Source organism: Cuculus canorus, chromosome 12 (assembly GCF_017976375.1).
Source record: "Cuculus canorus isolate bCucCan1 chromosome 12, bCucCan1.pri, whole genome shotgun sequence".
Classification (NCBI taxonomy): Eukaryota; Metazoa; Chordata; class Aves; order Cuculiformes; family Cuculidae; genus Cuculus; species Cuculus canorus.
In genome coordinates this window covers 16,784,295-16,799,900 of record NC_071412.1, presented here as the reverse complement: position 1 = coordinate 16,799,900, position 15,606 = coordinate 16,784,295, and the positions used below count along the sequence as shown (strand labels likewise).

At 46.5% G+C, this 15,606-nt stretch overlaps 1 protein-coding gene across 4 annotated transcripts in view; it reads left to right on the top strand.

Moving 5' to 3' along the window:
* HCN4 (hyperpolarization activated cyclic nucleotide gated potassium channel 4) overlaps positions 1–15,606 on the top strand; it is a 143,040-nt gene that overhangs the window by 116,098 nt on the left and 11,336 nt on the right. For all 4 annotated transcript variants that reach the window (XR_008451958.1, XM_054078238.1, XM_054078237.1 and 1 more), the window contains 3 exons: positions 5,200–5,346; positions 7,275–7,515; positions 9,414–9,578. Coding sequence is in view for 3 of the 4 variants with exons in the window: in XM_054078238.1 (XP_053934213.1) it covers positions 5,200–5,346; positions 7,275–7,515; positions 9,414–9,578 (553 nt within the window). In the remaining variant the exon portion in view is untranslated. The remainder of the gene's footprint in view (positions 1–5,199; positions 5,347–7,274; positions 7,516–9,413; positions 9,579–15,606) is intronic.

Sequence of the window (15,606 nt, the reverse complement as noted above, 5' to 3'; positions counted from 1 at the left end):
TACAGCCATCCTCAGTGTAATGTGTGTTGTAGAAAGTGGAAAAAAGCTCCAAGAATTTTCTGCAGTAGTCTGTGATCTTTGTAACACAGGAAGAGGTAAAGAGCCTGACCCAAGGCAAGATAATTTCTGAAGGTGTCACTGCAATAAGGGGAAAGTGTTCCATGTTTTTCAGCATGTAACATGCAACACTTAAAAATCATCTTCCTGTAGCAGACTGGGCTCGTGCCATGGTACAAAAATGAATTCAGTGTTTGGAAGAGCTCAGAACCAGAATGCTATGTAAAGCTTTTTGCAGAATGGAGGTAGCTGTTGATTATCTTCCAAAGCTGAAGAGTAGATGGATCTGTGTTTGAATTTAGCTCATTAATCAGAAAGCAAAAGTAGCACTGATAATGTTTGGTGCTGCACTAGAAGTGGTCTGAGTTGTTCTGGTTGAATTGGATTTGAAATAACCACTCATTCCCGAACAACGTGCTGCAGTTTGCTTGTAGCACACTGATGCTCCCCCAATGCCACCCCCCATGCAGGCATCCCCTCTGCCTGCCCACTTACTGGTTCACTTAGAGTTTCTTCTGAGCCCTTCTGTGAAGGAATCCAGCTCCTGCTTTAGCCTTATCTTTAAGCCCACCTTCTTGCCGGAGATTATGGAAAGGACAGCATGTGCCTGAATGCAGTTCCCTTCAATCACTTCCCTGTTGCTGTGGAGAACACGATGCTGTGCACATTTAGTTTTATGAATGTCCGTAGTCCTGTTGAAAAGCAGCAGGACAGTGCTCAGGAGCACGAGTAGGGATGGAGAACCAGCTGCACTCGTGAGTGTTAGCAGGTTCTGGATAAACTGTGATAGCCCACACCAGTTACAGCTGTCAGCAGAATTTCAGGAAGAGAAAGAGCAAAATTATATGAGGTAGGGCTGATGTTAAATATTATTAAGCATGGAGCTCTGCAAAGAGAACCAACAAAGATCACACCAGCAATGTTAGCATGATTTTATTGTGTTAGAAGAGTTCACATTCCTTGAGTCAGTCACTCCTAGAGGCATTTGCCTCCATGAGAATGTGTGTCTTGATCATTTTGGTCATAGAACAAATCCTGAGGATAGGGCTATGAATGGCTTAACAGACAACAAAAATGGAACTTAGCATTTATTTGGTTTTGATGATTACTAAATGCTGGGGAGCTGCTCAGTTTTGCACCTAATCATAGGCAGAGCAAATAAAACAAAGCTGCAACTGTGTCCCATCAAGACGCTCCATCTGGTGAATCTCATGGCTTGATCTTTACCCCTGACACTCCATCTGGTGAATCTCATGGCTTGATCTTTACCCCTGCGAAGCACTAATACACTGGAGAGAGTCACAACATTGTAAATCGTGGCTGATTATGTGTGCCTTAACCCACTCTCGTGGGATATACACTACCAGCATTCAAAATACTGCCAGAGCATCGTAATTTTTCACCTAATTGAAAATGCTGTCCTCTGAGTCTCCTTTTTCTTACACAAGCGCATCGCTATTGACTCCATGGAGTCCAGATGTGGAGACTGTGACCAAGATTAAACTCTGTCCCATGGTGATTTCAGCCTATTTCTGGCAGGATGCAAGCAGTACAGCTCCGTATAGGAAATGTATATTTATTTTTGGATAGAGGGAGATGAGCATCCCAAGTGCCTGCATTCCAGCAGGTTTTGTGTGTGTGCTCTTGTCAGTGGGCATACTGTGAACGTGTGTAAGTGTTCTTGAATTGACTGAGATGCAAACATGGAAAGTAACGTTTCTCTGAAGCTGAAATGTGTGTGGACCAAAAGAGAACTCAAAGAGGTGTCAGTGCCAGGACTAGGATAGGAGCAGCTCTTCTCAGATGCATGATCTTTTTATTTTAAAAGTAGGGCGAGAAAGTAGTCCAGCCTTCCTAGCTAGTGATTCATTACTGCTAGAGAGAGTAGTATTCATGGCAGAGATTGAGGGCATGGAAGGAGTTAAAAATATTTAGTTCCCTTTGGATCTGAGCTTTGGTAGAAGGGGAGGGAGGTGGTGAGACAACTCAGGAAAGTGGCCAGTTACAGAAGGAAAAATACTCTGCTAAATGGTTCTCTTTTGATATATTAATACCTCCTTCAAGGGCTTATTTGAGGAAAAACAGACTTAAGAAAATGAGTTAGGATTTAAATGGGCTCAATTGTCTTCAGAGAGATTTAAATAATTCCTAAATGAGTCTTTTTAGTTGAACTCAGAGGGGCCACTAATCTCTGAGCGCAGGTCAGACTGAGGACATGGAGACAGTAGGAAGGCTGAACAGACAAGCGCATAGGAAAAAGGAGGCAAAAGGGGCTGTCAGGTTAGGCCTGGCCACATCAGAACGGCACTCAAAGGGGTGCAACTCAAGGAGCCAAGAAATGGCTTTAGAGAGTGACAGAGCTGCACATATCAGGCCCCAGCTAAATAAGGAAGACCTGCAAATGCAGGGTTATCAGGCGAAGTCTTTAATCCGCATGCACTCTGCTGTTGATGTTCACCACATGGTTGCCCTCACCCCTTTGTTTTGGCCCATCGCTGAGTGTTGCTGGTGACTTCAGGAGCTCAGAGCCGCAAAGAGACATGTACATCCCGTTACACTTTGTCAGGCCCTCCCTCACGGTGTTCTAGTGGCCTCTTGTTTACTGACTGTTGGTAAGAGTGATGGCCTTCAGCCTGGCTGTGCAGCCCTGAGGAAAGGGGGGAGAACCCACATGGATCTTCCATTTCCCAAACAGAGAGAAAAGGGGTTGGTGCTGTCCTTACTGAGCACCTCTGCAGACTCCATCTCTGCACAAGGGAGAGTTAAGAACCCACTGAACTCTCTAACTGGCAGGGGTACCACGAGCAAAGACAAGAGAGCCAAGATGTGTACCTCTTGTTAGCTGTAACAGAATTATGTTATCTTATTTTACAATTTGCTTTTGTAACCATGTTTTAATTTGTAATCAGAAGTTGAACCTTTCAATCTGGTGAGGTAAATTTGTCCTATTTTTACTCTGGGCCTCATCTAGGGGTGCTGGTTGTAGGAGAATCTGACAAGCCCTGGGGACTTTGCAGAGCAGGCATTTATTGTTACAAAGCAATAAATAAGCAAAGAGTCTGAGTTGCCCCATCCAACCTGTGCTTGTGACTCTGAGAAGCTGGGAGTGTTTATCCCAAGAAGCAAAGGTCAGATGAGGATTGGTAGCAAGCGCTTATGGTGGAGAGAAGAGGGGTAGAGGGCAGGTGGCTGGCAGCAGGCAATGAGAGGCGTCTTCTGACACAATGTTCTAATTCAAGACATGGACTTAAAAATGAGAGTATAAGGTGATATTTTTGGCAAATAATATAGTCAACAAATACGTGGCGTTAAAACAAGCCGACTTGTTTGTGGATTTAGGATAAATTTAATAAACTCGAGTCAGCAAAAGCTAGTTCTCAATGATTTCCCTTTCCATAACGAGTGCCATGCACACCAATTTGCCACATCCATGGATGTCTCAGATGCTGCAGTGCCTCTCCAGTGGCAGCAAACATCTATATGTAGGCACCTGAGCCAAGCCCTGAAACTTTCTGCATTTAAGAGCGTAACCTGCAAAATGCTCGTCAGTCTCAGAGCAGTGAGTTGTCCCCATGTGAGATGCTGCTTTCTGTTCTCTTGTCCCCCCTGTTCGAGAGCAGCGGGCTGCAGCACACAGCACAGCACTGGGTGACACCACGGTCTGCCAGTCTCTACAGAGCTTAAGCGATCCAAACAATCAAGTGCAGCCTTCATCGCCAAGTCCCTGCCCCGCTCCCTGTGGCAAGATGGTGACTCGCTTGACTTTGATCATACCATAGTGATCGTGAATATTTACAGTCAGCTCCTCTGCTCCTAGCTACAGGCACAAAGCTCTGGAAATGCCAGGAAACCCCGAGTCTCTCCTCTGCCACCTTGTCTTCTTAGAGTAATTCCTTCTCTTTGGTGCTGATCGAGTTGTTAGCATGCAAGGCAACGCTGGCACAGACTGTACTGAGAGTAGAGTCAGTGCTGTGTGCAGGGGAGCTCTGTAACAAGCAGAAGTTTGGTAATTACACTCTTCAGCACAAGCTGCAGTAAAGGGACAATCAGGGACAGATTTAGCAGGGACAAGAGGGATGGCGAAGGGGGAGCAGAGTCCCTTTGTCAGCATTATGTAGTGTGGTACATGCTCAGGTTCATATTCTGCATCAGTGGGAGCGAGCATGACCATTGCAATGCACACACGTTGTCTCTGCAGCACCTTCAAGGCAAGCAGACCCATTTACAGTACTGTGCCCTTGAGGAAGTGTCACTTGCTCACCATAAGCACCCTTCACCCCCAGAAGCTGCTCTGACATCAGTCAGTGTGCCCTTGTATTCCCCGCTAAATGACATGATGGAAATGCAAATCATTAGATAAAAATATAGACAAGTTAGACAGCACGAGTGCAGGGGGCAAGGAGGACCTGGCAGGGGGTGAAGAACACCTGGATCTGTGCAACCCTAAGTGGGAGAGCAAAGGCACCATCATAGCTGGCACTGATGGGAACACAGAGGAGAGGGAAAGCAAGGTACTACGGCTTCAGCTGAGTAACTGGGAAGAGTTCTGTCTGTGTGTCCTTCAGTTTGTGGCGGTGAACATCCATGGCAAAGCAGTGTTCTGCTGTTCTGTCTGGGCCGTGGTACAGGGGGTTGCTGTGCTTGAGTGGTGCCTGGAGGTGCTGCCCATCACTTGCACCTTGGACACCATTCTGCGGTGTGTCATGGAAAAGCCTCTGTGGGGCTGATGCTGTACTTTCCTTGCTCTCATTGTGCACAGGGCATTATTTGCTGAGAGGAGATCCCCAGCTCTCAGCTTCTTACTCATCTCTGCTTCTGGACTTCACTGTGCGTAGGAGGGAGAACAGGCGCCTGGGCAGCTTGGTGCCCAGGGAGTGAGGAGTTGTCTCCACAGTGTAACTGGTCAAGGATAGGTTAAAGGGCTGAAACATGGTGCAGCCATTTTGTGTATTATGATAAAGGTGCCTGTAAATTCCCTATATGTTGACAGCTACTCTCTTTGCACCAGATTTGTTGGCCAGGGCCTCATCTGGTGTGAAGGAAGCGGGTACAGGTGCAGTCTAGCATGTGCTTGTCCATTTGGACTGGGGGCTATTTGTTCATGTCCTGGTAACTCCTTCTCCACCTCTCTTCCCTGTGCAGTACAAACAAGTGGAACAGTATATGTCCTTCCACAAGCTCCCTGCAGACATGCGGCAGCGCATCCATGATTACTATGAGCACCGCTACCAGGGGAAGATGTTTGATGAGGAGAGCATCCTGGGAGAGCTGAGTGAGCCCCTGCGAGAGGTAAGGAGTGGGCGGCGAATGGGCAGTACATGTTCCTGTTGTCTTTGTCGGCTGTGGAGTTCCCAGTGTGCAGTGTCCTGTGCCAGTGCTTTGCAGAGGACACTATCAGTTGATGGGAGCGGTGGGAGGCCAGCTTTCCCATTAGCACTGGCTCTGGGTGTGTTCTAGTGCCATGTCCAACAGAGACAATGCATCCCTGTGTCTGAGCAGTCATAAAGGCCTCGTTTGGCTTGGCACTGCACCTGTTCCTGTGCTGTGCCTGACTTTCTGGAACAGCAAAGCCAAGAAGAACATGGTCCATAGCTTGGCTATATTCACACAGAGGGAGTGACTGTTCTAGCCGCTCGTGTGTGTCTGGATTCCCTTGATTATGGCAGAAGTCTCTGCCATAGTGAGAGAAACCCAGGCCATCTGCAGGACTCCTGCCTGAGTCTGTTAATTGCTGCAGCACAACTGATGTCTGACATAAAGACAGTGGGAGCTACAGTACGCAGGCCCTGCTGCCCACTCATCATGTGAACAGGTCGTCTTGGCACCTTTTGAGGCCATGGCAATGTCTGGCAATGTCATCTGCTTGCCCAAGAGCCCCTGCAGGAGACTGCTCTGGAAAGTGCCTTGCTATTATCTCATGCTTCCCTCCCACACAAACATGCACCACTGCCTGGTACGCCATCTCTGAGCTCCCACCGCATGCTCCCGAATATTAATCTGTATCTCTTGTATTTATACAAACCTTTCTGCCACGTGCTGGCTTGATCAATGCCCCACCCATCAGCTGTACCAGCATGCAGAATCAAAGGAAAGGAGGAGCAGGGCCTGTGCTTGAGTCTCTGCAGAAAACCCTCTTTCATAGCTGAAGCTGAGCAATGCAAGTTCTCCCTGGCATGTGCCTCCCGTGTGTGAATGTGTGACCCACAAGCCCTAGAAGTGGTCTTCCATCTGCCCTCCTTCTCTCACCCTCGGGTTGTGTACCTCCAGGAGAGAGAAGGACCAGCCTCAGGTACCTGTAAAACTGGTTCTGCCAAAGCCTAAAAGGCCAACCCTGAAAACAACCCCAGTGAGGAGGAGAGGGGGGGCTTCCCAAGCCCTCTTTCTTCCTTCACCAGTCATCCTAGTGCTCCTTCCTTCCGAGCTTGGTTGGGGAGCATTGTGCTGAGATGATTTACTCAACACCACTTTCTGCTGCTTTTTGAATCTGAGCTGATGGCACAGAACAGCTCCTGTGCAGTGGAAAGTGCTGTTGTACCACCTCCGAGTGACACCGAGCCACAGGAGGAGGCACAGTCCCTGTCTGCTCTATGACAGCTGAACAGCTGAATTGGGTTTTCATCAGAGGGTGGTGATCCAGCCTGTGCCCCAGTGACTTGGGGGCACGTCTCCCTCCCCTCCCTTGCCACTGTCCCCAGCTGCTCAGGATGATTCTTTCTCTGAGCACCTCGGCACATTTGTGCTGTTTAATATCTCATTGACAAGGAAGGGCGGCAGAGAACATAGAGCTGCCAAGGTGAGTTATGACATTTTCCCAGAGAGGAGCCTTGGGCTTTTTCATCAGCATTTCCTCAGTGCTGTGCACCTCTCGCTCAGTCCAGGGTTTCCTGCCGAAAGGGGCATGTTGTGTGTATTTGGGAGGCTGGGGTCTACTGTCTGCACAAAGAGAAGCATATGAATGAAAGCAGTGAAGCATGGGTGTCGAGCATGCTGCTGCCTGCTCTGTGCACCCAGAGCCCATTCCAGCTTGCACTGGGGAGCCAGGCTAAGGAAACAGTGGGTTTTTGCCCCCCACTTTATAATGTACAGGTCAAGTGGATTATCAGATATTGACTAAAAATATGTGTATGTCTTTTCTGGTCCCTGTCCTATCTTTTCTCTTCCTCCCTCTCTGTCTTTCTCTCTCTCTCTCTCTCTCTTTTGCATCACGTCATGGTCAGGAAATCATAAACTTCAACTGCCGGAAGTTGGTTGCCTCCATGCCCCTCTTTGCCAATGCAGATCCCAACTTTGTGACATCCATGTTGACCAAGTTGCGGTTCGAGGTGTTTCAGCCAGGGGATTACATCATCCGAGAGGGCACAATTGGCAAGAAGATGTACTTCATCCAGCACGGCGTAGTGAGCGTCCTCACCAAAGGCAACAAAGAGACCAAGCTGGCAGATGGCTCCTACTTTGGAGGTGTGTATTAATCAATTATCCTTATGCAGCAATACCCGCTGCTATTGCTCATACGTTCCTTAACTTGTCCTGAACGCACAGGGGCAACAGCCTGTGGAGCTGACACCCCAGCCACCTCCTCCTCCACCCTCTGTTCAATTTACCTGTCTTGCAGCTTCCCATATAGTAAATTCTGCAATGGAAGGGGATTTACAAGCATTGCAGGAATCTAGATAATAAATAAGAACAAAATGGAGAAGGGAAACTTATTTCTTGTAGGTTCATTTCTTTTTGCCCCCAGCAAACTGACAGATCTGTGAAGCTGACAACCTCAAGGGAAAAAAATGGAGCATTCTCAGTTCTTCAAGCACATTTATAGTGTTCCCTAGTCTTACTGTCTGGCATCTATCATACGAGGTACTATATAAACATGGAGGGAAAAACATAATCCATCATCTCCCCAGCCTGTGGCTCAGCAAAATGTTGTGAAGGTCAGCAGGCAGGCATAATGCATCAGCAGCAGAGGTCTGGAACAGTGAAACTAGCACGAGGTCAGAAGATTGTAAGAGAAGATTTAGGATATTGCTCTTATGAGTAACACAGAGACACACCTCCTATCAGGGTCCCATAGAGGCCTCACCAACAGCCCAGGTTTTCCGGTAGATGCATGTTTCAATACAAGCATTGAATACACCAGTGGCCTGCTGAGAGGAGACAGAAAAAAACCTGCCATTCTTTCTCTTATATTAAGCCTTTTCTCTATTAAAAAATCCCTATTCTGCATTTCCTACACTCTTCTTAGACTCTTAGTTCCTGTGAAACAGCCTGTCTGTGCCTACCTGGCGTACAAGGATTTGGCACATCCCTAGCAAGCTGGGTCGCTTTGCTAGGGCTTGGAGTTATGGGGCTGTAGCCAAGATACCCTGACAAATTTGTTTAAAATTGCCAGTGCCGTTACATGTGGTCTAGATAGCGTCCACACAACTCCTCATGCACATTCAAAGCTAGCACAGTCTCATAAGCATCATTTCCTTCAGAAAGCAGCCTAATAACACATTTATAACCTGGTAGTGCTGCTGTACCAGAGCTCTGGGGTAGACCCAGAAGGAATGCTGAGAGCAGTGTTGGTGGATTGACACTCAGCGCACAGCAGAGAGAAGAGTGCTGTCACCTTTAGGTCACACTGCCTGTCTTTAAGTGCCTGTCCTAGCTGCCCACACTCTGTGTGTAATCAGTGGAAAAGCAGGACTCGGAAGCTCTCTGCTAAGTCATCGAGCAGCATCTGTGCCCAAGTCAGGCCTCTGTGGTAGAGTCAAGAGTTTTCTTTTCTGTAACCAGTGCAGCATCCTTCTAGGAGTGGCCAACTGCAGTGTAGCTACACCAAGAGTTAGTAGGTGCTGTTCACTTGGCTTTCCCTGACAATCTATGAGCTTGTGGCACATCTACAAAAGCTTTGAAAACTTCGGAAAGACAAATGTTGCAGCTGCGGGGATCAAAATGACTACCAGACACCAAAACCAGGTCTTTTACTACAAACCTAGAGAGAGAATTAGCTTCAATGAGAGCATGGCTTGACCTTCTGCTCCCAGTGCCCACGAGATGCTGGAGAAAGGCAGTTCTCCACTCTGAATGGTATCTTTGATAATCCACCATAACAAGACTTGACTGGGTAGTCAGATCAGCAGAATCCCTGAGGTGCAATTGTGCGTAGAAGCTTCCACAACTGAGCCCCCGGTATTTTTAAATGTGACTGCATACGCAGAATATTGCACTGCTCATGTATTTGGTGGCAGGGCAGGTAGAGTCTAGCAAGGAGACTGAGTGACACGCAGAGCCGCCCATGAATGATAGTGCCAGGTCTTGTATTGCAGGGGTGATGGTGTCATCCCTGTGTTCTCAGGCTGGGTCTTTCATTCCAGAAATTTGCCTGCTGACCCGTGGCCGGCGCACAGCCAGTGTGCGAGCCGATACCTACTGCCGGCTCTACTCCCTTTCAGTGGACAACTTCAATGAGGTGCTGGAAGAGTATCCCATGATGCGACGAGCTTTTGAAACCGTGGCTCTCGACAGGCTGGACAGGATTGGTAAGTAGAAGGTGTGAGTGTCTCCTTCCGAGCTTAGTTCTTGTTTCCTTTGCTGGAGATGTGAACTGAAGGAAATCTCAGCCTGTCTCTCCTTGCTTGACTTCAGCTCCTACAAAGAGCCCCACTCAAAAGCAGTTAAATCCACATCCTTCTTTCTCTTTCTCTGTCACACATACACATTTCTGCTGGCTCCTGCTTCCTTTTGTTCCTCTTTCCAAGAGTTCCTTTTGAAGACCTGAGATCTGCAATCTGAGGCCATCAGGGCCATGGTGGTGAATTCACTAGATTTTGAATTTTAGCTCAGATTATGTAAATAGTGACAGCTTCCCAGGCCAAGAGAAAACAGACCAAGCTGTGAGCCCAAAGATCTTCAAGCAAACCCTGATATTCCAGCAAAGCATTCTGTGGCACAAATCATCTCTCATGTGAGTGTTTGTTAGTGTAACCTGGTTTTGCAGGGATGCTGGCTGGGGTGTGACTGTGTGGGCTATCAGGATTTTTTTTTTTTTCTAAGACAAAAACTAGCAGCCACATTGATGAGGAAGAACATTCTTCTCTGATAAGCAGTTCGTAATGAAATGCAGACCATAATGCTCCCTTTTGGGACAGGTTTTTTTCTGGCCATAGTTGACAAGCAGCTGGAGAAACAAGGAGTGTTGTAGGGAGGGGAAAGCTTATGATCTGAAAGAGCCTCTTGTGCAAAGCAATCAGCAAAACACAACAATAAAGCACCTGCCCAGTTGTCCATTAGAGTCCAACTATAAGTATATTCAGTAGGAATAGGCACCTGATTGAACAATGATATGGAACAATTGATAATAATCTAGGCCCCCCCAGCCCAAATTAAACACAATTAACCAAAGAATGTTACTGAATTGCTGCAGTTCATAGTGACCCATCCCAGGATGCTGCCGTGTCCTGACAGAAGCATAACCTGTGCTGCTAACATCCCTGTCTAACTAGAGGAGACCAGGATAATGTTCTTTGGTCACAGCCAGAGACATTTAACACAGAGGGAGATTAAGTGACTTATGCAAGGTCATGCAAGAAGTCTTTGCAGAGCTGAAGACTGGGCATTTCAGAGCCCCAGTCTAACTTCTTCAGCTTTTTATTATACATCTCTTAAAACTGCATGCATTTTCATTGCTTTTCAGAATCATAAAGGTCAGTGCAGGTCTGACTGCAAGGCAGAAGGCAAGGAGGATAATGGGGTTGGGGGGGGGGTAGGGAATATGCTGGCATCCCAGCAAGGGGTGCAGTGTCTCTGGGGCTTTTCATGCCAGGAACATTGTATTCTTTGCATCTCATTACCTGCTGCAAATCAGAAAGTGTGACCCCTGAGCAAAAGGTCATGAGCTAAATATGTGGAGTTTGGCAAAGCCCATGCTAATGAGGCCCTAGTGTAAGTGGCAGTAGTCCCATCACTGAGGTTATTTAAATTAGACTCAACAAACCACTAAGAAAATGTAATGTCAGGCACAACTGGGGATGGGCCAGCTTGACATTAACTCAAATTCTTTGGCTTTAGATGGTCGGTGCTGCTGAGCTGCCCAGCCTGCTACTCTCCATGATTGTGTATACAGGCATGCTGCTGCACATGTAACTAAAATTCAAAGAGAATTCAGAACCAGCATAAATAACCTCACATGCCTCTTCCCCTAGGAGAAATTCCCTTCCATGCAGCTGTAAAATGCCAACATAAGGTCAGAAAGTGACATGGAGCAACTGGAATAACATGCCCTTTGGTGCAGAGCTCCAGCATTGTCCTCTCCGCCTGTTGCCATTTTGCTGAGCTAAGGTCTCTGTGCCGTAGAAAAGACCTTCAGAGTTTTACATTGAAAATCCTAGTGCTCCCCCTGTTTTCCTATCAATCAGACTTCAGAGCTGCCTGTTGTTTCAACTTCACATTCTCTACTATTGCAAAACAGCCTCTTCCTAGCACCTTCCAAACCTGTCTTGCCCAGCACTCCTTAGCTGGATTTTTCCCCAAAGAGCCTAAGAGAGTTATTGAAATTGGCAGATCCCATGGGAATCCCTGTCTTTATAAATAAGGCAGTTCTTCACCTTCCCCTGAAACATGCAGCATCCAGAAAGAGCAGCGCAGTAGCCGTGTGACAGCACGTGATGTTTTAGGGAAGTCAAGATTACCGCATTCTGCTGAGACTCTGAAAGTAGAGGGATTATTCTAGAGGAATAAGTTAAGGGAAAAGAAAAGGGTAAAGGCCAATTATGAACAGAAGCAGGACCATATTTTTGGTTCCTGTTAAATTCAGCTCAGGATCTGTACACAAGATGGAAGCAAATGGGAGCCTCTTTCCAAGTCAGTGGTGCGTTCAGTAACTCCCTTCTACCCAGATGACAGCGTGTCCTTGAGAGGCCAATGCTTCACTGAGTACATGAAATGATTCAGAGGGCTCTATCACTATACTAGTACCAGGATAAGACCTATCCACTATTCCCCCTGTGCAGAGAGGAATCAAGAAGGCTGGGAGAAAATTCTTATCCATCCAGTCACAGTGACTAGGGAGATATTTGCAGGATTTCCTGCTATATGGAGGATTTGGAAAGCATGGTCCAAGGTTGTTTAGGTAGCAGAGATACAGGATGAGAACTGAAGGCCTCGTCCCTTGAAGCAACAAGAGCAGTACTGATTGACTGGAGGTGCGATGAGGCATTCACTTTGAGAGTAAATGCAGTTTGAAAGCATGTGGCTGGGCAGACGGGAAGGAGAAGGGCTGGTGCACCATGATCTTTGTGCCCCTTGCTTCCCGCTGGTAGATGGTCAGTGCAGCAGCAGGAAGGGCACAGCCCCCGAGGAGCTGTCAACTATGTCCATCACTTGACAAAAAGCATGTTGATGTATCCTTTTAACCCCTGTTGTTAATGGGAATTGATATTGGCGTCCTGCCTGTGCCATGAATGGCTAGGGAAGAAGTTTTCCAGGTGTTTTGCACTTGCAAAGCTCTAAAAACTGGAAGGGATTGGTTTCCATGAACTGGCTAAGGCTGGGATTCTGTATGGATTTATGTGCCTGCTTAACTCTGCTCTCTGAGTAACCTCAGACTCTAAAAAACTCTTCAGCCTACAGAATATCACATGCGCAACTCTGCACAGGCACAGGGCCTGAAGGCTGAGACTCCAGGAAATTTGGCTGATTAATGATCATTTTATCACTGATTAAATCTTCCTCTTTTTCTTGCTCTTCACCAAGCTGTAGAATTCTGTGTAGTATTTGTGTGTTGAGATGATTTGTTCATTTCTGCAATGAGTAATTCTTGGTCTGACAAGCATTTCTGAATTGTCCCAGTTTGTGATGCATCCGTTACGTAAGCTGCATCATTCTGCTCATGACCGGCTTTGAAACTGGCTCTCAGTGACCACCGAAGCTTAAAATTAGATTTTCACAAGTATTTGCACTTGTAAAACACAACTGTTCAAATGTTCATTAGGAGGAAATACAATACAGATCGTGAATATTGTTGAATCAAAAGTCACTGATGCGAACAAAAAAAATCGGGGGGCAATTATTTGCCATTGTTTGTTGTGCTGTAATAAATAGCATAAAGGCCTTTCATAAGGTTGCTTACCAACCGTATCAAGGTCGCTGGTGAGACCTGAAGGTGTGCTTGAAGACAGAGGAAGTTATTTTTTGATTTTTACCAGGAATTTTTTGCCACACCATTTAACATGTGTATATTTTGAATGCCCGTTAAATATGTTTTGATACAGGGATCGCAGTTAACCCAGGATTAAAAGTGCCTTGCGTTTCCTCCAGGCATTGCAGGTGCTAAAAAACCAAAGAAAAGCTTGAGACAACACAATACTGGTCTCTAAATGTAATTAGATAATATTATTGCAGTACAAAATATTACAGTGTTTTAAAAGTTTTAAAAGCTTTGTCATATAAACAAGTTACAAAAATAGCTGTTCCCAAACTTTTTGACAAGGCACCCTATTTGTCAGCTTATGATCACGCTTCTGCAATTGAAACCTGGTTGGGTTTGCAACCCTGCTTGTCTAGGTCGTGAGTAATACGCTGGGATCTGCTGCCTGGGAGGAAGGACTGGCCTGTGGCAGGCTAGGTGAGCTGTGAATGAGAGGATCTGGGATCCGTGCCAAGCTCTGCCATGGATTCGCTGTTTGTCCTTGTCACGCCTTTGCTCCGTGCCTCAGTTCCTCAGCTCTTCTACAGGGAAAATAATACCAGCAAAGGTGGAGCTCAGTCTCTGAATGCCTCTTAGCTGCCTGCTCCCTTGTGGCAGGAGCCCTGCGAGATTGTGTGAATAAATTGAACAGACTGAAATGGGTATAAAGAAAACAGTATGTACTCAGCGTAAATTTTACCCTGTATCAACATTGTACTCCCAAATTTGTTTACTGTATGCAGGTGAGTAGCCTCCGAAGAGCAGCTCATGTGAGATGAGCAAGCAGGTTTGGTCATACAGAGAGAAATATTTTTATATAATTGTATATATATGCTGCTTGTTTGAGGCTGCTGATACAGGCATGGGTGGTGTAAAGATGCAAGTTCCCGTGGCCCAGGTGTACAAAGCCAGACCGTGTGCTTTGGGAAGAGGCTTTATTTCAATTTCAAAAGCACATTGAACTCTGCCCAGCCCTTTCAGGAGATGGAATCTTATTGTCCAGGTGCTGAGCAGGTGAGGGTATCAGTGGCTGACAAGAGGTAACATAACTTCTCCTGTGATGCATCCTCTCTGATCACCTGAATAACCCGCAAACATAACTATTTGTAAGGAATCAAAGTTCAAATACCACTGTGTGCATTCCTCTGACTTGAAACCCTCTCCCATAATTTCCAACAGTACAACATGGAGATCTGAATCTGACTTTTATAATCAGCAGAGAGAAAAAGGCAGCTGAAGTGTGGTTCGTCTTCTCCAAAGAGGGCTAAAATGGCTCGGATGTCTCACACCCTGGAAATGCTACGTAGCACAGATAGGCAGGGTAGGAGCTTGGACTTGAGTTGAAGCAGGAACTGACTATTTGAATGTCCTCTTATCTGGAAGTGAGGACCAGACTCAGAGTATTTTCTAAAATTCAGCTTAAGGAATGATATCAGCAACTCACCAGCCATCAGTGAATGCTGATTACTTCAGTATAATTAAGGTGAAGTGGCAACCCTGTTCACCTGAATATGAAGTGCTATTTCTCATGCAAATCTAGAAGGAAATTAAAGCCTAAGACACCCCAGCTGGAGGGACAGTGCAGTGTGATGGTGGTGTCTTGGAGACCTGTCTTTGACTTTGTAAATGACCTTCATCACATCACTTTATCCCAATCCACGTTTGTCTCACAGTGTGTGAGTTCTCTGGGAAGTTTGGTGGTCGAGGCAGGAGTCAGTGGTCCCACAGATGGATGGATGGGCAGCCAGGAGACATGAAGCAGAAGTGAGAGACTTAGGGGTGCCATAGGAGATGCAATATATTTGTGCTTCGTCTCCATGGGTCCACCAAGTTAATGGATTCCTTTTATATTTAGAGAGTCACATCCACAGCTCCTTGCTATCTGCACCAAAGTCAAACACCTGTTCAGGTAACATTTCATCATTCCAATGCCTTTAAAAATCAATTTCAACCCCCTATTTAAATACATGAAGCAGGACATGCTTAAGAACCACACCTCTAGGCACCAGGAACTTCTCTTGCCTTGAAAGCAGTCCAGTAGCTGTCTGCAACCAGACCACACTACAAAGCACACAGCTGACAGAAAAACAGTGCCAGAATGTCCAGAGTCTTCCAGAATCTGTCCCTATCACAGCTGCCAGCTTCAGCAGGACACGGAGACTTGAGTGCAGGAGCTTTCGCTTCTGACACAAGCTTTCGCTTCTGCCACTTGAGGAGAAGCACCAAAGAAACCCTTTGGTGATAAGTAACAGCCAGGACACCACGCTTCAGGCAGCACAGAGCTTCACAGGCACTCCAAGATTATACAATTCTTACATCCATTCATAGGTATTCACAAATCGTTTGCTCTAAACAGCTCTATATACTAATTACTGTTTTCTGCC